This window comes from Cherax quadricarinatus, chromosome 8, assembly GCF_038502225.1.
Source record: "Cherax quadricarinatus isolate ZL_2023a chromosome 8, ASM3850222v1, whole genome shotgun sequence".
NCBI lineage: Eukaryota > Metazoa > Arthropoda > Malacostraca > Decapoda > Parastacidae > Cherax > Cherax quadricarinatus.
In genome coordinates, this window is record NC_091299.1 from 61,728,575 (window position 1) to 61,755,264 (window position 26,690).

The 26,690-nt window shown below is 39.1% G+C and overlaps 1 protein-coding gene across 1 annotated transcript in view; it reads right to left on the minus strand.

Annotated features, from left to right (window-relative positions):
• The window catches only part of Pbgs (Porphobilinogen synthase), an 83,785-nt gene that overhangs the window by 11,639 nt on the left and 45,456 nt on the right, over positions 1-26,690 (minus strand). The window contains exons 7-8 of the mRNA XM_070083068.1: positions 9,853-9,969; positions 1,223-1,322 (exon numbers count right to left, since the gene is read on the minus strand). Of these exons, the coding sequence (XP_069939169.1) occupies positions 1,223-1,322; positions 9,853-9,969 (217 nt within the window). The remainder of the gene's footprint in view (positions 1-1,222; positions 1,323-9,852; positions 9,970-26,690) is intronic.

Below are 26,690 nucleotides of genomic sequence, written 5' to 3' on the forward strand. Positions count from 1 at the left end.
TGAGTGCTTGTGTAAAGACAGTGATTATATGTGAATGATGGTGATTTTTTTTTTTTTTTTGGGGGGGGGGAGGGGGGGGTCACCCTGCCTCAGTAGGAGACAGTCAGTGTGTTAGCCACTCTGGCATGATTGCTGAGTGGCTAACCTGTACAGTAGGCCTCTCAGAAAAACTCAATAAAGTTAGTGCAGCATTAAGGAGTGTCTGTATTATGTCCATTGGGATCCTTTAATCTTGTTCCCAAGGATGCAAGCCACAGGATGGAGGTATAAGTGGCTTAAGGTTTAGGCACTCAAATATGAGATTTTTTTTTTTTCAACAAACCGGCCGTATCCCACCAAGGCAGGGTGGCCCAAAAAGAAAAACAAAAGTTTATCTTTTCAAATTTAGTAATTTATACAGGAGAAGGGGTTACTAGCCCCTTGCTCTCGGCAATTTAGTCACCTCTTACAACACGCATGGCTTACGGAGGAAGAATTCTGTTTCACTTCCCCATGGAGATAAGAGGAAATAAACAAGAACAAGAACTAGAAAGAAAACAGAAGAAAACCCAGAGGGGTGTGTGTATATGTGCTTGTACATGTATGTGTAGTGTGACCTAAGTGCAAGTAGAAGTAGCAAGACGTACCTGAAACCCTGCATGTTCATGAAACAGAAAAATGGACACCAGCAATCCTACCATCGTGTAAAACAATTACAGGCTTTCGTTTTACACTCACTTGGCAGGACGGTAGTGTCTCCCTGGGTGGTTGCTGTCTACCAGCCTACTACCTATTACAAATATGAGATATATAGTATATGAATATTATGAAAGGGAGTGTAGTAAAAAGACTTCATGCAAACATTAAAGAAAACCTAACTTATTAACATATGGTGAATGAGATTATGTGGCAGACTATCCAATAAGAGTAACGTAGTTGATGAGGAGGGAGACAAAAACCACCACTTTCAAAATGTGCTGCTCATTTTTTTTTTTCAACAAGTCGGCCGTCTCCCACCAAGGCAGGGTGACCCAAAAAAGAAAGAAAATCCCCAAAAAGAAAATACTTACATCATCATTCAACACTTTCACCACACTCACTTTTTGCTCAGAATACAACAGTTTAGAAGCATATACGTATAAAGATACACAACATATCCCCCAAACTGCCAATATCCCAAACCCGTCCTTTAAAGTGCAGGCATTGTACTTCCCTCATATTACTGGTAATTATAAAGATGTACCTGCTCGTCGCATGCTGGTAAGAACTTCTGTAAGTGTAACACGAAGGTTGAAAGCTCCAGCTTTGGCACCATGATGCAGCATAGCATATTCTCCAGACACCTAAAATAATAATCTGATTAGTAAATCAACATAAGAATTGAAATTTCTACTGTACATAGTAAGAGAGAAGTGAGGCACTATAAATACTAAAGTTTCAAATAAAGCAAAATAAAATAGTAGTATATGGATCATCAAATTCCTAATTTATACTTTTAAAATACAGTACAACGATCTGACTGAGGATAATCCACACTTGACTCACGAAATCGTAATGACACGATTGCATGGGGTGAATATTATCCAGAGAATCTGTAGCTTAGAGATGAGGAATGATGCAAGGGTTAATAACAGTATTATCCAGAGGCCTGAAGAGGGGTTATTGAGGTGGTTAGAACATTTAGAGAGGTTGGAACAAAATAGAATGACTTGGAGGGTGTATAAATCTGTAGTAGAAGGAAGGTAGGGTAGGAGTTATCCTAGGAAAGGTTAGAGGGAGGGGTAAAGGAGGCTTTGTGAGTGAGGGGCTTAGACTTTCAGCAAGAGTGTGTGTTAGACAGGAATGAGTAGAAGCAAATGGTTTTTATGACTTTATGTGCTGTTGGACTGTGAGTAGAGTAACATTGATGAAGGGATTCTGGGAAACCGGTTAGCTGGACTTGAGTCCTGGAGACAGGAAGTACAGTGCATGTGCTTTATAGGAGAGGTGGAGATATGTTGCAGTTTTTCAACTGTAGTGTGAGCGTGCCTCTGGCAAGACAGTGAGAGAGTGAGTGATGATGAAAGTGTTTCTTCTTTTTCGGATCACCCAACCTCAGCAGGAAACGGCCAATGTGTTAATAACTAAAATAATAATAATTTAAGAAATCAGAATACAGAAATCAGAAAGACTCCTCCTTAGAGGGCTGAGGAAGGGACATTGAGGAGTCTGGTTCACTTGGAGAGGATGGAGCAAAATAGGATGAAAGGGAGTAAAGAAAGAAGCAAGAGGTCATCCCAAGAAGGGTTGTAGGGATGGGGTAAGACTGGGTGCCAGGGGACTGGATACTGAACAGGTTTGTGAGAGTATCTGAAGACTGGAGTAAAGAAAAGTGGTTTTAGTGACTTGATGTGCTGTTGAGTGTAATTAAGAAAGACGAAGAGATTTAGTGGATGCACTCTGAGGCAGGGGTAGGAATATTGCAGTTCCGATGGCCATCTGAACTGTGATGTCAGCATGCTTCTAGAAAGATAGCAAATGAATGCCAGTGAATGTGTTGTCTCTTTTCCTGAATCACTGTACCTCAGTGGCAAACAGCTGGTGTGTTAAAAAACAAATAATAATTATGCTCATAAAAATGTGTACAGTAGGGCAGCACTTATATGGCAGGTTAGGGTCCAGGCTACCACAGTAAAGTGGAATGCCCTTTTATTCCACTTATTAATGCATATAAATGCTAGACAAGTTTACACTAACATATACATATATTAAGTTAGCAATAAAACTAGGTATTAAAAAACAATAAAAAAGTAAAATATACATATAGTACACTCATTACTTACCTTAAAATATTTGTAGTCTTAGTGTAGGGTGAGATGAGCAGTATTTATTTAAAGAAATCAGGTGTGGTAGGTATGGTAGGTATGGTAGGTATGGTAGCCAGGCCAGGCCAGCCCACCCACACATAATATACTGAGACAATTAAAGCATCCTAGAGCAATAAAATGCATACATCCCAATGCGACCAATTATGTAAGTGTATTTATGTAAGTGCGTTTGTACATGTATGTTTGGGGGTCTGAAATGGACTAATCTACTCACAATATTCCTTATGGGAACAAATTCCGTCAGTACTGGTACCTGAACATACTTCTGGAATGAAAAAATATCGTTAACCAGGGGTCCACTGTATTTGTAATCTTAATGTAGGGTGAGAGGTGAGTAAATGAGATAAAATGAATAAACGAAAGAGAGAGGACAGAGATGTGGAGTATGTAAACTAACAGACAAACGTGTCTGGTTTTGGTTCATACACGTTTGTGTTATACCATAATACAAACACTTTACACTGTGTACAGTAGAATCAATAAATAGCAACACTCTCATTCGCATGTAACACCATTTTTAGATGATATGACACTCTGAGTAAAGGCATACGAAAGTAATAATTTTCTATAGTAAAACTCAGTAATACTATTGTGTACACATTTTCTTTGGTGCTGAACTATAGAAAACGTTATTCTTTCTGACACTCCAACAAGATGACTAGAAAAACATCTCGTTTTCTACTGTTTATATGTTACATAGTGTGTTTATTATATAAGTTTGAAAAAATACAGATGGAGTAATGAAAATGTGTATATTAATGTAATATACGACATTTAACCCTTTCAGGGTTTCAGTCGTACTAGTACGACTTACACGCCAGGGTTTTTGACGTACTAGTACGCCTAAATTCTAGCACCCTCAAATCTAGTGAGAGAAAGCTGGTAGGCCTACATATGAAAGAATGGGTCTATGTGGTCAGTGTGTGCGGTATAAAAAAAAAATCCTGCAGCACACAGTGAGTAATTAGAAAAAAAACTTTGACCATGTTTTTGGATTAAAACAGCGACTTTGCACTATATTTTCGTATGGGATTTATTGTTGTATTCTAGTTTTCCTGGTCTCATTTTATAGAATGGAAGACATATTACAGAAATTGAGATGATTTTCACTGGTTTTACAAAGAAAAGTACCTTGAAATTGAGCTCAAAGTAGCAGAAATGTTCGATTTTTACCAAAATTCAGAAGTAAACAAATCATGCTATGTGTCCAATACACGTCAACTGGTGAGTCTAATATTCTTTTACAAATGCGCTGATATTATTTATACCATTTCTACACTAATGCAGTAGTCTGCATAACAGTAAATCTTCTATTTTTTTGTGAGAATAAAAATTCAAAGTGGAAAGCAAAAGAATGTAAGAGGGGCGTGGGGACGTGACTAATGAACAGAGGAAATGTTATTTTAGTGCCAGGAATGTGTCTCTTGTTTATTCTGGACCCTATACGGAAATTGGCATCTTTTGAAATTTGTGTGAAATTGGCAAAATTTCTAAATTCTGACCACTGTATTGGATAGTTGAAATTGGTAAATGGGTGGTTTCTTGTATTCATTCGATAGAAAAAATGGAGTTCTAGCGCAGTAGTTATGATTTTTGTTGACAAGTACAGTGGAATTAGCCGAAAATAGGGCTCAAAGTGGGCAAAATCGCCAATGCATAAACATCGTCGAGACCGCTAACCTCACGAGAGCATAATTCCATAAGTTTTCCATCAAATTTCATACTTTTGGTGTCATTATGATCGGGAAAATATTCTCTATCTTTTCATAAGAAAAAAAATAATTTTTTTTTGAAATTTGGCCGACCCTGAGAACAAGTCTCTGAGAGGGACTTTCGACCCTGAAGGGGTTAATGTGCCTCAGAGTGATAATTATCAAGTATTATTTTTTTATAGGTAGCAGGTTGGTAGACAGCAACCACCCAGGGAGGTACTACCGTCCTGCCAAGTGAGTGTAAAACGAAAGCCTGTAATTGTTTTACATGATGGTAAGATTGCTGGTGTCTCTTGTCTGTCTCATAAATATGCAAGATTACAGGCATGTCTTGCTACTTCTACTTACACTTAGGTCACACTACACATACTGTACATGTACACATTTATTTATACACACTCATCTGAGTTTTCTTTGATTTTATCTTAATAGTTCTTGGTCTTATTACTTTTCCTTTTATATCCATGGGGAAGTGGAATAAGAATCTTTCCTCCGTAAGCCATGCGTGTTGTAAAAGTCAACTAAAATGCCGGGAACAATGGGCTAGTAACCCCTTTTCCTGTAAAGATTACTAAAAAGAATAAGAAGAAGAAAATTGTCAAAGTGGGAAGTCTGAATGTGCATGGATGTTGTGCAAATGATAAGAAAGAGATGATTGTGGATGTTATGAATGAGAAGAAACTGGATGTCCTGGCTTTAAGTGAAACAAAGCTGAAGGGGGTGGGAGAGTTTCAATGGAGAGGAATAAATGGGATTAGGTCAGGGGTTTCAAATAGAGTTAGAGCTAAAGAAGGAGTAGCAATAATGTTGAAGGATAAGCTATGGCAGGAAAAGAGGGACTACAAATGTATAAATTCAAGGATTATGTGGAGTAAAATAAAGATTGGATGTGAAAAGTGGGTTATAGTAAGCGTGTATGCACCTGGAGAAGAGAGAAGTGTAGAGGAGAGAGATTCTGGGAAATGTTGAGTGAATGCGTGGGGAGTTTTGAATCAAGTGTGAGAGTAATGGTGGTTGGGGATTTCAATGCTAAAGTGGGTAAAAATGTTATGGAGGGAGTAGTAGGTAAATTTGGGGTGCCAGGGGTAAATGTAAATGGGGAGCCTTTAATTGAGCTATGTGTAGAAAGAAATTTGGTAATAAGAATGGTTCTCTGAACCATTCATCTACAAAAAGAGGATAAATAAATATACAAGGTATGATGTAGCACGTAATGAAAGTACATGTAGTTTGTTAGATTATGTATTGGTGGATAAAAGGTTGATGGGTAGGCTCCAGGATGTACATGTTTATAGAGGGGCAACTGATATATCGGATCATTATTTAGTTGTAGCTACAGTTAGAGTAAGAGGTAGATGGGAAAAGAGGAAGGTGGCAACAACAAGTAAGAGGGAGGTGAAAGTGTATAAACTAAGGGAGGAGGAAGTTCGGGCGAGATAAAAGCGACTATTGGCAGAAAGGTGGGCTAGTGCAAAGATGAGTAGTGGGGGGGTTGAAGAGGGTTGGAATAGTTTTAAAAATGCAGTATTAGAATGTGGGGCAGAAGTTTGTGGTTATAGGAGGGTGGGGGCAGGAGGAAAGAGGAGTGATTGGTGGAATGATGAAGTAAAGGGTGTAATAAAAGAGAAAAAGGTAGCTCACGAGAGGTTTTTACAAAGCAGAAGTGTTATAAGAAGAGCAGAGTATATGGAGAGTAAAAGAAAGGTGAAGAGAGTGGTGAGAGAGTGCAAAAGGAGAGCAGATGAAAGAGTAGGAGAGGCACTGTCAAGAAATTTTAATGAAAAGAAAAAATTTTGGAGTTAAACAAGTTAAGAAAGCCTAGGGAAAGTATGGATTTGTCAGTTAAAAACAGAGTAGGGGAGTTAGTAGATGGGGAGAGGGAGGTATTAGGTAGATGGCGAGAATATTTTGAGGAACTTTTAAATGTTGAGGAAGAAAGGGAGGCGGTAATTTCATGCACTGGCCAGGGAGGTATACCATCTTTTAGGAGTGAAGGAGTGAAGAATGTAAGTGTGGTGGAGGTACGTGAGGCATTACGTAGAATGAAAAGGGGTAAAGCAGCTGGAACTGATGGGATCATGACAGAAATGTTAAAAGCAGGGGGGGATATAGTGTTGGAGTGGTTGGTACTTTTGTTTAATAAACGTATGAAAGAGGGGAAGGTACCTAGGGATTGGCAGAGAGCATGTATAGTCCCTTTATATAAAGGGAAGGGGGACAAAAGAGATTGTAAAAATTATAGAGGAATAAGTTTACTGAGTATACCAGGAAAAGTATACGGTAGGGTTATAATTGAAAGAATTAGAGGTAAGACAGAATGTAGGATTGCGGATGAGCAAGGAGGCTTCAGAGTGGGTAGGGGATGTGTAGATCAAGTGTTTACATTGAAGCATATATGTGAACAGTATTTAGATAAAGGTAGGGAAGTTTTTATTGCATTTATGGATTTAGAAAAGGCATATGACAGAGTGGATAGAGGAGCAATGTGGCAGATGTTGCAAGTATATGGAATAGGTGGTAAGTTACTAAATGCTGTAAAGAGCTTTTATGAGGATAGTGAGGCTCAGGTTAGGGTATGTAGAAGAGAGGGAGAATACTTCCCGGTAAAAGTAGGTCTTAGACAGGGATGTGTAATGTCACCATGGTTCTTTAATATATTTATAGATGGGGTTGTAAAAGAAGTAAATGCTAGGGTGTTCGGGAGAGGGGTTGGATTAAATTATGGGGAATCAAATTCAAAATGGGAATTGACACAGTTACTTTTTGCTGATGATACTGTGCTTATGGGAGATTCTAAAGAAAAATTGCAAAGGTTAGTGGATGAGTTTGAGAATGTGTGTAAAGGTAGAAAGTTGAAAGTGAACATAGAAAAGAGTAAGGTGATGAGGGTATCAAATGATTTAGATAAAGAAAAATTGGATATCAAATTGGGGAGGAGGAGTATGGAAGAAGTGAATGTTTTCAGATACTTGGGAGTTGACGTGTCGGCGGATGGATTTATGAAGGATGAGGTTAATCATAGAATTGATGAGGGAAAAAAGGTGAGTGGTGCGTTGAGGTATATGTGGAGTCAAAAAACGTTATCTATGGAGGCAAAGAAGGGAATGTATGAAAGTATAGTAGTACCAACACTCTTATATGGATGTGAAGCTTGGGTAGTAAATGCAGCAGCGAGGAGACGGTTGGAGACAGTGAAGATGTCCTGTCTAAGGGCAACGTGTGGTGTAAATATTATGCAGAAAGTTCGGAGTGTGGAAATAAGGAGAAGGTGTGGAGTTAATAAAAGCATTAGTCAGAGGGCAGAAGAGGGGTTGTTGAGGTGGTTTGGTCATTTAGAGAGAATGGATCAAAGTAGAATGACATGGAAAGCATATAAATCTATAGGGGAAGGAAAGAGGGGTAGGGGTCGTCCTCGAAAGGGTTGGAAAGAGGGGGTAAAGGAGGTTTTGTGGGCGAGGGGCTTGGACTTCCAGCAAGTGTGCGTGAGCGTGTTAGATAAGGAGTGAATGGAGACGAATTGTATTTGGGACCTTACGATCTGTTGGAGTGTGAGCAGGGTAATATTTAGTGAAGGGATTCAGGGAAACCGGTTATTTTTATATAGCCGGACATGAGTCCTGGAAATGGGAAGTACAATGCCTGCACTCTAAAGGAGGGGTTCGAGATATTAGCAGTTTGGAGGGATATGTTGTGTATCTTTATACGTATATGCTTCTAAACTGTTGTGTTCTGAGCACCTCTGCAAAAACAGTGATTACGTGTGAGTGAGGTGAAAGTGTTGAATGATGATGAAAGTATTATCTTTTTGGGGATTTTCTTTCTTTTTTGGGTCACCCTGCCTGGGTGGGAGACGGCCGACTTGTTTAAAAAAAAAAAAAAAAATATATAGAATATGACAACTTTAAAACACTTGAAATTTTGGAAAGTTTCCAGACATAATGGAGAGTCATGGAGCTCATGGAGAATGTAAACAAACCAGGTGGGGCATGGTGACCGCATTAGAAAGTTAGGTGGGGGGACCCGTATACCGAGTTTTGATCATAATTTGAGATGTCCATATTAGTGGAACGCAGTAAAGCCAAATGCCGTAAAGCGGGGTCCTACTGTATTACTGAGAATGATTTTGAGAGAAGTTCATCATGTGCATAACATTTCAGGCAGATCTGAACTAAGAATAAAAATACTCAACATACAATACATGATTGTTGAGCTGTTTCATCTTGTGAGTTTAACACAAGATATTAGCAGGTAAGATCTGGTCACATGATTGTTGCTCACTGCATCAATCAGTAATAATATTTTAATAAAATAATGATACAGTGGAATAAAAGCAATAGTAGTAATACTGATGAAATAGTATTAATACTTATGTAATAGTAATAATACTGATGTAATAGTAGTAATACTGATGTAATAGTAGTAATACTTTTTTTTTACACATCAGCTGTTTCCCACTGAGGTAGGGTGACCCAAAGAGAAAGAAAAACACAAAAAGAAAGAAAAAACTTTCATCATCATTCAACACTTTCACCATTTATTTCCACTTTCACCATCACTCATACATAATCACTGTCTTTGCAGAGGCGCTCAGATATGACAGTTTAGATGTCTCTCCAAACTGCCAATATCCCAAACTTCTCCTTTAAAGTGCAGGCATTCTACTTAACATTTCCAGGACTCAAGTCCGACTAACCGGTTTCCCTGAATCCCTTCACAAAATATTACCCTGCTCACACTCCAACAGCTTGTCAGGTCCCAAAAATCATTTGTCTCAATTCAGTCCTGTCTAATATGCTCACGCACACTTGCTGGAAGTCCAAGCCCCTGATCTAAGAGCATATACAGCAGGACCTCTGCGTATCTGCGAGGGATACATTCCAAGGACCTGCCATGGATACCAAAACCGTGGATAGCAGCCAGCCCTATATCTAAGCCTTATACATACGTATTATAAAGTTTGATAAATTATGCACAGTAAGTGGAGAATTATCACTTTTTCACTGATGGGAAGCACTTCAAAGCTTCTCTTAGGCATTGAAGAACTGCCAGCTTTTCTACTTTTGTGCTTTGGGGCCATTATTATGCAAAAGTAAGATGTATTTTTGGGTCACAATAAACCATAATTAACTGAAACCACAGATACTGAATCAGTGGATACGAGGGTTCTATTATACAGCATCTGCGCACATATGGTAGCCTGCACACAAGGAGCCTCTTTCCTGAACGGCTTGTACATGCACAATTCTAAAAGAACATATAAAGATATTAATGAATGCATAATATAATCCAATTACCTGGTAGATGAACAGCGGATAATGAGGATATCTATCCTTAGTTTGACGCACAACATCAAGATAGGCTAAGCCAGGTTTTACCATCAGCATATCCGCACCTTCTTCCACATCACGATCCTGGCAGGAAAAAAAAAATATAAAGCGTACAAGTAAATTAACAAATAAATGTTAAACATATTCCAGGCATGTGTGAGGCTGTTAGATAGGAGTTAGTGGAGTCAATTGCTTCTTGAGATTTGATGTGCTGTTGGAGAATAAGCAAGGTAACATTTATGAAGGAATACAGGGAAACTGGTTAGTTGAACTCAAAGTTCTGAAAATGGGAGTTACAGAGCCTGCACTCTGAAGTACGAGTTGGAGATTTTGCAGTCCAGAGAGCCATCTGATTTGTGATGTTCTTCTCTTCTGGCAAGGCACCTACTGAATGAGTGGTAATGAATGTCTTACCTTCTTTGAGTCACACTACCTTTGTGGGAAGTTGGCAATTTGGTGAAGAAAAAGATTCGAGAATCTAGAATAAGCAACAGGAGCCACCAATCGGGCACTGACTAATTTTGGCCTTATGATAACATAGTACACACAACAAAAAATTTAATGATCTCATGTGTGTCTTCTCCAGCCTTTCAGCGCAACATGACATCCCATTTCTTATGTAGCACACAAAGGTCCCAACTTATGAGCAAACTGTGTTTATGGAGTTTCATCTTGCGAGTGAGTCATTTATCAAATAAATATTACATGTTCACAACTGCAGACTGGCATTCATAAAATACATATTTTCTCAAGAATGTCTTTTGGAGCTTGTTCATAAGTACTGGACATCATAACTTTGGTATTCCTAAGCCCCTGTAAAGATCTTCCTCTTAAACTGTGCACCCTGAGAACTTGAGAGGCTTTTCAGAGCTTAACATGGATGAGATAGAATGTAGCGTAACATTATACTGAGGGCAGAAATAAGCCAACCACGTTCTGTGGTTCAGCCAACATGAAGTTGGTGGCGACATTTGAGCCCAGGTGAAAAGCAGTTTTGCTAAATCATATTGTTTTTCTCTATTGTAATACAGTGCCCTACAATAACTTAATACAAATTTCTGTTAGATAGGTAGTGTCAATATTTGTCTTTCCTGCTATAAACAGTTTAGTATACAGTACTGAACAACACAAAATTCAGTTACTTTCTTAAGGTTGGAGGGAGGGGGGTAAAGGTGGTTTTGTGTGCAAGGGGCTTGGACTTCCAGCAAGCATGCACAAGCGTGTTAGATAAGAGCAAATGGAGACAAATGGTTTTTAGGACTTGATGTGCTGTTGGAGTGTGAGCAGGGAAATATTTATGAAGGAATTCAGGGAAACTAGCAGGCTGGACTTGAGTCCTGGAGATGGGAAGCACAGTGCCTGCACTCTGAAGGAGGGGTGTTAATGTAGCAGTTTTATAAGTGTAGTGTAAGCGCACCTCTGGCAAGACAGTGATGCAAAGAATGATGGTGAAAGTTTTTCTTTTTCGGGCCACCCTGTCTTGGTGGAAAATGGTAGATGTGTTAATAAAAAAAAATATTAACTTTCAATTGCCACAAACCAATTATGCGACACTGAAAATATAACCAACAAAACTAGTAAGTCTCTATGGAAAGTGGAAAATAATATTTACTCCATAGGCCATGCATGTCACATGAGGCACCTAAATTGCTGGGAGCAATGGGTTAGTAATCCTTTCTTCTGTGTAAATTACTGAAATTAAGAAAAACTTTTTAAAGCTGGGAGTGAGGGGATCAAGACAGAAATGTTAAAAGCAAGTGGGGATATAGTTTTGGAATAGTTGGTGCTTTTATTTTAATATATGTATGGAAGAAGGAAGGTACCTAGAGATTGGCCGAGAACATGCATAATTCTTTTGTATAAAGGCAAAGGGAACAAAAGTGTGTGTAATAATTATAGGGGAATAAGCCTGTCGAGTCGAGAGCAAGGGGCTAGTAACACCCTTCTCCTGTATAAAATGCTAAATTTAAAAAGAAAAACTTTCATTTTTCTTTTTAGGTCACTGCCTCGGTGAGATATGGTCGGTTTGTTGAAAAAAAAAATTAGATAAGGGTTGAGAAGCTTTTGTTGCATTTATGGATTTGAAAAAGGCACATGATAAGGTAGATTGGGGAGCAATATGGCAGATGCTGCAAATGTATGGAATAGGTGGTATGTTACTGAAAGTAGTTACGAGTTTTTACAAGGATACTGAGGCTCAAGTTAGAGTATGTAGGAGAGAGGGAGATTATCTCCCAGTAAAAGTAGGCCTTAGACAGGAATGTGATGTCACCATTCTTGTTCAATATATTTATAGATAGGGTTGTAAGAGAAATGAATGGTCAAGTGTTGGGGAAATGTGTGAGATTAAAAGATAAAGAATCTAACACAAAGTGGGAGTTGTCACAGTTGCACTTTGCTAATGACACTGTGCTTTTGCGAGATTCTGAAGAGAAGCTGCAAAGGTTGGTGGACGAATTTGAGAAGGTATGTGGTATGAAGGCATGACGAGGCCTCAATAAGGAAGTTCACAGCAGACCTAGAGACTGTTGACTGGCCTACAGAATTCTCCAAGGCCAATGGTATTGACGATTGGACAGACATTTTTCTTAACAAATTAGACTATACAACAAACATTGTCCTAAAAAAACGAAACAGATCACGAATAAACGGCTCGGTTGCTCATGGCTAACCAGCAGCATTCTGAAATCCATTGATAAGAAACACCAATATGAAAAGCAATACAGACAGGGCTTAATACATAAAGATATTCTTAAACACTATTCATCAGTTTTCACCAAAGTAATAAAGCAAGCCAAACAGCTGTACTACTCCAGCAGATTCACTGACACAAGAGGAGACATAAAAAAGACCTGGAAAACACTCTCTCAGATTCTAGGGACCCACAAATTGAAAAAAACAAGAATATTGTCCTAACTAAACCTAATGAAACACCACTGCATCCCACTGAAACAGCTAACAAGATAAACGACTTCTTCTCAATCATAGGATCTAATCTTGCCAGTAAAATCCCATGTACCAATGTTCATGCCGGGGACTATCTAGATGGAAATTTCCCAAATTCCTTCTATCTTGTTCCAACTGAGCCCACCGAAGTCACTGAGAATATAAAGTCACTTAAAAATAACTCGGGGAACCTGTCTCATGTCCCACCATTATTGTACAAGCGAGTGGCCCATGTCCTTTCGCATGCTATTTCATTACTTTTTAACCCTTAAATGGTCTAAACAGATCAACGTTCAAATTCGTAGTGCTACAAAAGTAGATCTACTGTTTTTTACATATTTTCAAATATAACAAAAAACAAAGAAGATAAAAGTTTTTTTACACGTTTTCAAATGTAAAACAAAAAGAAGATCTACATTTTTTTACATACTTTCAGATGTTGAAAAAACGTATACAGTGGACCCCCGCATACCGTTGGCATCACATAACGTTTAATCCGCATACCGCTCGCTTTTATCGCAAAAATTTTGCCTCGCATACCGCTCAAAAACCCGCTCACCGCTGTTCATCCGACACGCGTCCAATGTGCGCCCTTAGCCAGCCTCACATGTGCCGCTGGTGGCATTGTTTACCAGCCAGCCTCCGCGGTAACATCCAAGCATACAATCGGAACATTTCGTATTACAGTGGACCCCCGCATAACGATGGCATCGCATAGCGATTTTTCCGCATAACGATTACTTTTATCGCAAAATTTTTGCCCCGCATACCGATTAAAAACCCGCATACCGATTTTCGTCCGAGACGCGTCCAATGTGCCCTCACATGTGCCGGCCGTCCCATTGTTTACCAGCCAGCCTCCGCGGTAACATCCAAGCATACACTCGGAATATTTCGTATTATTACAGTGTTTTCGGTGGTGTTTCTGGAAAATAAGTGACCATGGGCCCCAAGAAAGCTTCTAGTGCCAACCCTGTGGTAAAAAGGGTGAGAATTAGTATGGAAATTAAGAAAGATTTTGAAGGGTTTGGGGCTAACCCTGAGAAGCCTATGCCAGTTGTGGAATCCATTGTGCCTACTTCAAAGATTAAGGAAATGTGTGCAGAGTGGTTTGAACTGCAAACCTTTATAGATGAAAATCACCCTGACACAGCTGTTGCAAGCCGTGCTTGTGACTATTTCAATGACAATGTTATGGCCCATTTTAGGAAAGTCTTGAAGAAACGGGAGGTACAGAGCTCTATGGACAGATTTGTTGTGCGACAGAGGTCCAGTGACTCTGAAGCTGGTCCTAGTGGCATTAAAAGAAGAAGGGAAGTAACCCCAGAAAAGGACTTGCTACCTCAAGTCCTAATGGAAGGGGATTCCCCTTCTAAACAGTAAGAAGATAATGCTCTCCCCTCCTCCCATCCCATCAATCATCACCAGATCTTCAATAAAAGTAAGTGTCATGTAATTGTGCATGCCTTTTTCAGTTTGTGTGTATTAAAATTAACATTTCATGTGGTAAAAAAAATTTTTTTTCATACTTTTGGGCGTCTTGCACGGATTAATTTTATTTCCATTATTTCTTATGGGGAAAATTAATTCGCATAACGATTATTTCGCATAACGATGAGCCCTCTTGCACGGATTAAAATCGTTAACCGGGGGTCCACTGTATTACAGTGTTTTTGGTGATTTTATCTGCAAAATAAGTGACCATGGGCCCCAAGAAAGCTTCTAGTGCCAACCCTACAGCAATAAGGGTGAGAATTACTATAGAGATGAAGAAAGAGATCACTGATAAGCATGAAAGTGGAGTGCGTGTCGCCGACCTGGCCAGGTTGTACAAGAAACCCAAATCAACCATCGCTACTATTGTGGGCAACAGAAAGGCAATCAAGGAAGCTGTTCTTGCCAAAGGTTTAACTGTGTTTTCGAAACAGAGATCGCAAGTAATGGAAGATGTTGAGAGACTCTTATTGGTGTGGATAAATGAAAAACAGCTAGCAGGAGATAGCGTCTCTCAAGCGATCATAAGCGAAAAGGCTAGGAAGTTGCATGAGGATTTAATTAAAAAAATGCCTGCAACTAGTGATGATGTGAGTGAATTTAAGGCCAGCAAAGGTTGGTTTGAGAGATTTAAGAAGCGTAGTGGCATACATAGTGTGATAAGGCATGGTGAGGCTGCCAGTTCGGACCACAAAGCAGCTGAAAAATATGTGCAGGAATTTAAGGAGTACATAGACAGTGAAGGACTGAAACCTGAACAAGTGTTTAATTGTGATGAAACAGGCCTGTTTTGGAAGAAAATGCCAAGCAGGACCTACATTACTTAGGAGGAAAAGGCACTCCCAGGACATAAGCCTATGAAAGACAGGCTTACTTTGTTGATGTGTTCCAATGCTACTGGTGATTGCAAAGTGAAGCCTTTATTAGTGTATCACTCTGAAACTCCCAGACCGTTCAGGCAAAAGAATGTCCTCAAGGAAAATTTGTGTGTGCTGTGGAGGGCAAACAGTAAGGCATGGGTCACTAGGGACTTTTTCTATGACTGGTTACACCATGCATTTGCCCCCAATGTGAAAGATTACCTAACTGAAAAGAAATTAGAACTTAAGTGCCTCCTGGTGTTAGACAATGCCCCTGGTCATCCTACAGACGTGGCAGAGCGACTTTATGGGGACATGAAATTCATTAAGGTGAAGTTTTTGCCTCCTAATACCACTCCTCTCCTGCAGCCCATGGACCAGCAGGTTATTGCAAACTTCAAAAAACTGTACACAAAAGCTCTGTTTGAAAGGTGCTTTGTAGTGACCTCAGAAACTCAACTGACTCTAAGAGAGTTTTGGAGAGAGCACTTTAGTATCCTCAATTGTGTAAACCTTATAGGTAAGGCTTGGGAGGGAGTGACTAAGAAGACCTTGAACTCTGCTTGGAAGAAACTGTGGCCAGAATGTGTAGACAAAAGGGATTTTGAAGGGTTTGAGGCTAACTCTGAGAGGATTATGCCAGTTGAGGAATCCATTGTGGCATTGGGAAAGTCCTTGGGGTTGGAGGTTAGTGGGGATGATGTGGAAGAGTTGGTGGAGGAGGACAATGAAGAACTAACCACTGATGAGCTGCTAGCTAGATCAACTTCAACAGCAAGAGGCCATACCTGAGGAAACTGGTTCAGAGGAGGGGAGAGAGAAATTGAAGAAGTTGCCTACTACAAAGATTAAGGAAATCTGTGCAATGTGGCTGAAAGTGCAAACCTTTATGGATGAGAATCACCCTCATACAGCTATTGCAAGCCGTGCTGGTGATTATTACACTGACAATGTTGTGAAACACTTTAGGGAAGTCATAAAGGAACGAGAGGTACAGGCCACTATGGACAGATATGTTGTGCGAAAGAAGTCCAGTGACTCTGAAGCTAGTCCTAGTGGCATTAAAAGAAGAAGGGAAGTAACCCCAGAAAAGGACTCGACACCTCAAGTCTTAATGGAAGGGGATTCCCCTTCTAAACACTAACACTCTCTCTCCCCTCCTCCCATCCCATCAATCATCACCAGATCTTCAATAAAAGTAAGTGTCATGTAATTGTGCATGCCTTTTTCAGTTTGTGTGTATTAAAATTAACATTTCATGTGGTAAAAATTTTTTTTTTCATACTTTTGGGTGTCTTGCACGGATTAATTTGATTTCCATTATTTCTTATGGGGAAAATTCATTCGCATACCGATCATTTCGCATAACAATGAGCCCTCTTGCACGGATTAAAATCGCTATGCGGGGGTCCACTGTATATACGTTTGGACTAGAAACTAGCACCTTCCCGAAACTACTCAAGACAGCAAGAGTTACACCAATACATAAAGGTGGTGACCCTACAGATGTAAACAACTATAGGCCAATATCAAACTTACCATTGCTATCCAAAATCTTCGAGAAACTCATGCACAGGAGACTGTATTCATTTATAATGGCACAAAACATACTCAACCCCTGCCAATTTGGATTCAGGAAAAATAAAAGCACTAATGATGCAATTGTAAAAATGCTAGATCTGCTTTACACAGCATTGGAAAATAAGGAATATCTGCTAGGAATTTTTATTGACCTAAGAAAAGCTTTTGACGTAGTAGACCACGGCATCCTACTCCACAAACTTGACCATTATGGTATAAGAGGCCATGCGCTTGCATATTTCAAATCCTACCTTACTAATAGGTATCAGTATGTCACCATTAAAGACACAGCATCATCAACACGGCCACTTGATACTGGAGTTCTGCAGGGAAGTGTCCTTGGACCCCTGCTCTTCCTGCTATCCACTAGGAATTTTTATTGACCTAAGAAAAGCTTTTGACACAGTAAACCATGGCATCCTACTCCACAAACTTGACCATTATGGTATAAGAGGCCATGCGCTTGCATATTTCAAACCTTACCTTACTAATAGGTATCAGTATGTCACCATTAACCCTTTGAGGGTTTCGGCCGTACTAGTACGGTTTACGACCCAGGGTTTTTGACGTACTAGTACGCCTAAATTCTAGCGCCCTCAAATCTAGTGGGAGAAAGCTGGTAGGCCTACATATGAAAGAATGGGTCTTTGTGGTCAGTGTGCACAGTATAAAAAACGTCCTGCAGCACACAGTGCATAATGAGAAAAAAAAAAACTTTGTTTTTTTGGAATAAAACAGCGACTTTGCACTATATTTTCGTATGGTATTTATTGTTGTATTCTAGTTTTCTTGGTCTCATTTTATAGAATGGAAGACATATTACAGAAATTCAGATGATTTTGACTGGTTTTACAATAAAAAGTACCTTGAAATTGAGCTCAAAGTAGCAGAAATGTTCGATTTTTACCAAAGTTCAAAAGTAAACAAATCATGCAAAGCGTCCAATACAGGTCAACTGGTGAGTCTAATATTCTTTTGCAAGTGTGCCAATATTATTTATACCATATTTTACACTAATGTAGTAGTCTGCATAACAGTAAATCTTCTATTTTTTGTGAAAATAAAAATTCAAAGTGGAAAGCAAAAGAATATAAGAGGAAATGCCATTTTAGTGCCAGGAATGTCTTTCTTGTTTATTCTGGACCCTATTCGGAAATTGGCATCTTTTGAAATTTGTGTGAAATTGGCAAAATTGCTAAATTCTGACCACTGTACTGAATAGTTGAAATTGATAAATGGGTGGTTTCTTGAGCTCATTCGATAGAAAAAGTGGAGTTCTAGCGAAATATTCATGATTTTTGTCGACTAGTACAGTGGAATTGGCCGAAAATGGGGCTCAAAGTGGGCAAAATCGGTGATGTGTAAACATCGCCAAGACCGCTAACTTCGCAAGAGCATAATTCCGTAAGTTTTCCATCAAATTTCAAACTTTTGGTGTCATTATGATCGGGAAAAGATTCTCTATCTTTTCATAAGAGAAAATTATTTTTTTTTTTTTAAATTTGGCCGACCCTGAGAACGAGTCTCGGAGAGGGCCTGTCGACCCTCAAAGGGTTAAAGGCACAGCATCAACAACACAGCCACTTGATACTGGAGTTCCGCAGGGACGTGTCCTTGGTCCCCTGCTCATATACATCAATGATCTTCCAAACGTATCCCAACACTAGAACCCCATTCTCTTTGCTGACGACACGACTTATGTCATCTCTCACCCTAATCTTGCCACCCTCAACACCATTGTTAATGAGGAGCTGATCAAAATATCGACTTGGATGACAGCCAATAAACTTACGCTTAACACTGACAAAACCTACTATATTATGTTTGGTAGCAGAGCAGGAGTTGCGCAAATTAACATTAAGATCGACAACACTCTAACTGCCAGACATAATGAAGGCAAATTCCTAGGTCTATACCGTGACAATAACCTGAATTTCAGCACCCATATCCAACACATAATCAAAAAAGTATCCAAAACGGTTGGGATCCTCTCCAAGATACGATACTACGTGCTGCAAAATGCCCTTCTCACACTATACCACTCACTTATTTATCCATACCTCACCTATGCTATTTGTGCTTGGGGATCAACTGCAGCAACACACCTAAAGCCAATAATAATCCAACAAAAAGCTGAAGTAAGAATAATCACTAAATCCCATCCCTGGCAACACACCCCCCCACTCTTCATAGATCTAAACTTACTCCCTGTTCAGTACATCCACACTTACTACTGTGCAATCTACATCTACAGGACCTTAAATTCCAATATTAACCTTGACCTAAAATGCTTTCTTGATAGTTGTGACAGGACCCACAGGCATAACACGAGACACAAACATCTCTACGACATTCCCCGTGTCCGACTAAACCTTTACAAAAATTCAATGTATGTCAAAATCTGGAACACTCTATCTGAAAACTCTCGAACAGCAGACACATTCATCACCTTCAAAACTACTTTTAGAAAACATCTTATCTCCCCGATACACCCCATCAACTAACTACATAAAAACCACCTGGTGGCCCACATTTACACTAACTCACTCACCCATTTGATTATAAGCACAGAAATACATATCCTAATCTTAAAATAATGATTCCTAACTAGTCATAAGTTTGCCTGTGATACTCCAATATAGAAACTATGTATTGTGCCAAAACAAAAGCATTCACATTGCTAAACTCACAAACTAGTATTTGTCACTTAGTATTTAGTCACTTAGTATTTAGTCAACTTACTCCACAATTTGTTATAATCTAGGGTTAAGAATTAACCCTTTCAGGATCGACAGGCCCTCTCAGAAACTTGTTCTCAGGGTCGCCCAAATTTCAAAAAAAAAAAATTATTTTTTTCTTATGAAATGAAAGAGAATCTTTTCCCGATCATAATGACACTAAAAGTATGAAATTTGATGGAAAACTTACGGAATTATGCTCTTGCGAAGTTAGCGGTCTCGACGATGTTTACGCATCGGCAATTTTGTCCATTTTGAGCCCTATATTCAGCCAATTCCACTGTACTAGTCGACAAAAATCATGAATGTTTCGCTAGAACTCCATTTTTTCTATCGACTGAGTACAAGAAACCACCCATTTACCGATTTCAACTATCCAATACAGTGGTCAGAGTTTAGCAATTTTGCCAATTTCACACAAATTTCAAAAGATGCCAATTTCCAAATGGGGTCCAGAATAAACAAGAAAGACATTACTGGCACTAAAATAACATTTCCTCTGTTCATTAGTCACATCCCAATGCCCCTCTTACATTCTTTTGCTTTCCACTTTGAATTTTTATTCTCACAAAAAATAGAAGATTTACTGTTATGCAGACTACTGCATTAGTGTAAAAAATGGTATAAATAATATCGGCACACTTGTGAAAGAATATTAGACTCACCAGTTGACGAGTACTGGACGCTTAGCATGATTTGTTTACTTTTGAACTCTGGTAAAAATCGAACATTTCTGCTATTTGAGCTCAATTTCAAGATATTTTTCATTGTAAAATCTCAATTTCTGTAATATGTCTTCCATTCTATAGAATGAGACCAGGAAAACTAGAATACAACAATAAATAAAATACAAAAATACAGTGCAAAGTCGTTGTTTTAATCCAAAAACAGTGTGTAAGTTTTTTTTTTCTCATTACGCACTGTGTGCTGCAGGATTTTTTTATACTGTGCACACTGACCACATAGACCCATTCTTTTATATGTAGGCCTACCAGCTTTCTCTCACTAGATTTGAGGGCGCTAGAATTTAGGCGTACTAGTACGTCAAAAACCCTGGTGCATAAGCCGTACTAGTATGGCCGAAACCCTGAAAGGGTTAATCTAAGTTTGCCCGAAATGCCTAGCCATGCTAGGTGTTCTAGTGGCCCCCTCTGTAATTAGTATTTTACTACATGTAAACCACACGATAACCAATATCTGTAAATCCTGCATTGTAATCCATATAGAGAATAAACTTCGATTTGATTTGAAAAGTGAACACAGGAAAGAGCACGGTGATGAGGGTAAAAGGAAATTAGGCAATGAAAGATTGGATATCAGACTAGAGGGAGGGAGTATGGAGGAAATGAATGTACGTATTCATATATTTGAGAGTGAACTTGTCAGCAGATGGGTCTATGAAAGACAAGGTGAACCATAGAAATGATTCAGAGAAAAATGTGAGTGATTTACTGAGGAGTCTGTGGAGACAAATAATGTTATCCATTGAAACAAAGAAGGAAATGTATGAGAGTATAGTGGTAACAACGCTCTTATATGGGTATGCAGCATGGGTGGTGAATGTTGCAGCAGGGAGGAGGCTGGAAGCAATAAGCAGTGTGAATATTATGTAGAGAATCCATACCTTAGAGAGTAGGTGCAGTTACTAAAAGTATTTCTTTCTTTCAACAAACTGGCCATGTCCCACCAAGGCAGGGTAGCCCAAAAAGAAAAACAAGTTTCTCATTTTAACTTTAGCAATGTATACAGGAGAAGGGGTTACTAGCCCATTGCTCCCAGAATGTTAGTTGCCTCTTATGACACGCAGGTTATGGAGGAAGAATTCTGCTCCACTTCCCCCATGGAGATAAAAGGAAATAAACAAGAACTAGTAAGGAAATAGAAGAAAACCCAGAGGGGTGTGTATAATATACGCTTGTACATGCATGATTGGTGTGACCTAAGAGTAAGTAGAAGTAGGAAGACGACATGAAATCTTTCATGTTTATGAGAAAGAAAAAAGACACCAGCCTTTCTACCAACATAAGAACATTAGAAAGAAGGAACACTGCAGCAGGCCTATTGTCCCATGCGAGGCAGGTCCAATTCTCCTACCGGCTTAAGCCAATGCTTTAACCTAGTCAGGTCAGGTAACATTCACTTAAAGAAGGAGTACAGCATCTGACCTAGTAGCACAAGCTAGTTAGCTCAAACTCACACCCACTCATGTATTTATCTAACCTATTCTTATAGGTAGTAGGTTGGTAGACAGCAACCACCCAGGGGGGTACTACCGTCCTGCCAAATGAGTGTGAAACGAAAGCCTGTAATTGTTTTACATGATGGTAGGATTGCTGGTGTCCTTTTTTCTGTCTCATAAACATGCAAGATTTCAGGTATGTCTTGCTACTTCTACTTACACTTAGGTCACACTACACATACATGTACATGTTTATTTATACACACTCATCTGAGTTTTCTTTGATTTTATCTTAATAGTTCTTGGTCTTATTACTTTTCCTTTTATATCCATGGGGAAGTGGAATAAGAATCTTTCCTCCATACGCCATGCGTGTTGTAAAAGTCAACTAAAATGCCAGGAACAATGAGATAGTAACACCTTTTCCTGTAATAATTAATAAAAAGAATAAGAAGAAGAAAATTGTCAAAGTGGGAAGTCTGAATGTGCATGGATGTTGTGCAAATGATAAGAAAGAGATGAATGTGGATGTTATGAATGAGAAGAAGCTGGATGTACTGGCTTTCAGTGAAACAAAGCTGAAGGGGGTGGGAGAGTTTCAGTGGAGAGGAATAAATGTGATTAGGTCAAAGGTTTCAAATAGAGTTAGAGCTAAAGAAGGAGTAGCAATAATGTTGAAGGATAAGTTATGACAGGAAAAGAGGGACTATAAATGTATTAATTCAAGGATTATGTGGAGTAAAATAAAGGTTGGATGTGAAAAGTGGGTTATAGTAAGCGTATATGCACCTGGAGAAGAGAGAAGTGTAGAGGAGAGAGAGAGATTTTGGGAAATGTTGAGTGAATGCATGGGGAGTTTTGAACCAAGTGTGAGAGTAATGGTAGTTGGGGATTTCAATGCTAAAGTGGGCAAAAATGTTGTGGAGGGAGTAGTAGGTAAATTTGGGGTGCCGGGGGTAAATGAAAATGGGGAGCCTTTAATTGAGCTATGTGTAGAAAGAGGTTTGGTAATAAGTAATACATATTTTATGAATAAAGGTAGTAGGTTGGTAGACAGCAACCACCCAGGGAGGTACTACTGTCCTGCAAAGTGAGCGTAAAACAAAAGCCTGTAATTGTTTTACATGATGGTAGGATTAGTGGTGTCCATTTTTCTGTCTCATGAACATGCAAGGTTACAGGTACGTCTTGCTACTTCTACTTACACTTAGGTCACACTACAGCATATATATATACACACACCCCTCTGGGTTTTCTTCTATTTTCTCACTAGTTCTTGTTCTTGTTTATTTCCTCTTATCTCCATGGGGAAGTGGAACAGAATTCTTCCTCCGTAAGCTATGCGTGTTGTAAGAGGCGACTAAAATGCCAGGAGCAAGGGGCTAGTAACCCATTCTTCTGTATTAATTACTAAATTTAAAAAGAGAATCTTTCGTTTTTCTTTTTGGGCCGCCCTGCCTTGGTGGGATACGGCAGGTTTGTTGAAAAAAAAAAAAAATTATGAAGAGGAGGATAAATAAATATACAAGGTATGATATAGCACGTAATGAAAGTAGTTTGTTAGATTATGTATTGGTGGATAAAAGGTTGATGGGTATGCTCCAGGATGTACACGTTTATAGAGGGGCAACTGATATATCGGATCATTATTTAGTTGTAGCTACAGTTAGAGTAAGAGGTAGATGGGAAAAGAGGAAAATGGCAACAACAAGCAAGAGGGAGGTGAAAGTGTATAAACTAAGGGAGGAGGAAGTTCAGGTGAGATATAAGCAACTATTGGCAGAAAGGTGGGCTGGTGCAAGCATGAGTAGTGGGGGGGTTGAAGAAGGTTGGAATAGTTTTAAAAATGCAGTACACGTATTAGAATGTCGGGCAGAAGTTTGTGGTTATAGGAGGGTGCAGGAGGAAAGAGGAGTGATTGGTGGAATGATGAAGTAAAGGGTGTGAAAAAAGAGAAAAAGTTAGCATATGAGAGGTTTTTACAAAGTAGAAGTGTTATAAGAAGAGTAGAGTATATGGAGAGTACAAGAAAGGTGAAGAGAGTGGTGAGAGAGTGCAAAAGGAGAGCAAATTATAGAATGGGAGAGGCACTGTCAAGAAATTTTAATGAAAATAAGAAAAATTTTTGGAGTGAGTTAAACAAGTTAACCCCTTGGATGTCGCAACCCCCAATCCTGAGGTGTCTCCAGGTGTCGCAAAGTTTCAAAAAAAAAAAAAAAATTTTTCTTTTGAAATGATAATCTTTTCCCGATTGTAATGATACCAAAAAAAAAAACAAAATTTGATGGAAAACTGACGGAATTACGCTCTCGCGAAGTTAGCGACCTCAGCGATATTTACAAATCGGCGATTTTGCCCACTTTGAGCCCTATTTTCGGATAATTCCATAGTTCCAGTCGACCAAACTCATAGCTATTTCTTTAGAACTCCATTTTTTTTATATCGACTGAGTACAAGAAACTGCCCATTTACGGATTTCAACTACCCAATAACGTGGTCAGAAATTTGCAATTTCGCCAATTTCATGAAAATTAAAAAATATGACAATTTCAAAATAAGATCCAGAATAACAATGCAGACATTCCTGGCTCTAAAATAACATTTTCTTTGTTTAACAGTCACATCTCCAGGCCCCTCTGATATTACTCTTGCTTTCTATTTTGAATTTTTATTCAAACAAAAAATAGAAGATTTACTGTTATGCAGACTACTGCAATACTGTAATAAGTGTACAGATAATGTCAACCCATTTATGATTGCATATTAGAATGGCTAGTTAGACATTTATTGGACAATGACATCATTTGTTTACTTCTGAACATCGGCAAAAATCAAGCATTTCCCCTACTTTGAGCTCCATTTCCAGGTTCTTTTTATAGTAAAACCAATCAAAATTACCTCTATTTCTATAATATGTTTTCCATTCTATCAAATGAGACCAAGAAAACGAGGATACAACCATAAATACTATACTAAAATAGATCACAAATTCGGCATTTTAATTAAAAAAAACGGTCGGAGTTTTTTTTTTTCTCATTATGCACTGCGTGCTCCAGGATTTTTTTTTATATGGCGCACACTGACCACACAGACCCATTCTCTCACATGTGGGCCTACCAGCTTTCTCCTGCTTGATTTGAAGCCGCTAAAATTTATGAATATATATACGTCAAACACGGTACCTCGTAAGACGTATATGTACGACCGAAACAGTCAAAGGGTTAAGAAAGCCTAGAGAACGAATGGATTTGTCAGTTAAAAACAGAGTAGGGGAGTTAGTAGATGGGGAGATGGAGGTTTTGGGTAGATGGGGAGAATATTTTGAGGAACTTTTAAGAGTTGACGAAGAAAGGGAAGTGGTAATTTCATGCACTGGCCAGGGAGGTATACAATCTTTTAGGAGTGAAGAAGAACAGGATGTGAGTGTGGGGGAGGTGCGTGAGGCATTATGTAGAATGAAAGGTGGTAAAGCAGCTGGAACTGATGGGATCATGACAGAAATGTTAAAAGCAGGGGGGGATATAGTGTTGGAGTGGTTGGTACATCTACCATCCAACTTACGACCTGCCCGACATACGTCCACTCAACTTACGACCATGCATCTGGCAGCTGGGCTGGGCCGGCTGATGCACACCACTGTACAATATTTGACAATACAGTGGACCCCCGCATAACGATCACCTCCCAATGCGACCAATTATGTAAGTGTATTTATGTAAGTGCGTTTGTACGTGTATGTTTGGGGGTCTGAAATGGACTAATCTACTTCACAATATTCCTTATGGGAAGAAATTCGGTCAGTACTGGCATCTGAACATACTTCTGGAATGAAAAAATATCGTTAACCGGGGGTCCACTGTACTTGCGGCGGCAATGCGTCATGCAGGCAGCATCAGTCTGAGTAACCCTGCCCTATCAGCAGCATCATACTGTATTAACTGTACTAACTGGACAGTAAATTTCACCATGGCCCCTAAGATGAAGTCTGAATATTGCACTGGAGATTGTGGCAAGAAAGGCTCTTACTCTCGAACTCTCTATTTGTTTTCACTGTTGCACATAAACCTGTCTGTATCTGTCTGCCTGTATATCTGTGTGTCTGTTTATCTGTCTGTCTACCTGTGTGTCTTTCTGTCTACCTGTGTCTGTCTTAATGTCTACCTGTGTGTCTGTCTTTGTCTACCTGTGTCTGTCTACCTGTGTGTCTGTCTACTTATGTGTCTGTCTTTATGTCTACCTGTGTGTGTCTTTGTTTACCTGTGTGTCTGTCTACCTGTGTGTGTCTTTCTGTCTACCTGTGTCTTTATGTCTACCTGTGTCTGTCTGTCTTTCTGTCTACCTGTGTGTCTGTCTTTCTGTCTACCTGTGTGTGTCTTTCTGTCTACCTGTGTCTTTCTGTCTACCTGTGTCTGTCTGTCTTTCTGTCTGCTTGTCAGTCTCAGAGCCACTCATTAAGAGTGTAATTGGTCTTGAAGATGCCATATTAATAATGATAACACAATAATAATCACTTAGGCGCATTAAATGTGTATAAAACGTTGATATAGACATTTTGCTTAATCCATCCATGATTTCTTTTTCAAAATTACAAGTCTCCCTCAACATTCACGTTTTCAGCTTTCGCGGGCTTCACACATTCGCGAATTCCCAACCGCCAAATTCCCAGCCGCCAAATCATATTCAAGTTTCCCGCCACCTGCGAGTCCCTACTACCCTCCCTCCGACCCCTGCAACTGGCAGCCAGCCCTCCCACCACTCAGTGTGGTGAGTGTTTTGTTTGTTCATTATTTGCTATTAAACTACAGTATAAATAATGTAAACACATTCATGACTGCATATTGGAATGGCTATTTGGACAGGTATTGGACGGTGACATCATGTGTTTACTCTTGAACACAGCAAAGAATCAAACATTTCTGCTACTGCTAATAATAACAATAGTAATAATAATAATAATAATAATAATAATAATAATAATAATAATAATAATAAGACGATATAATTGAA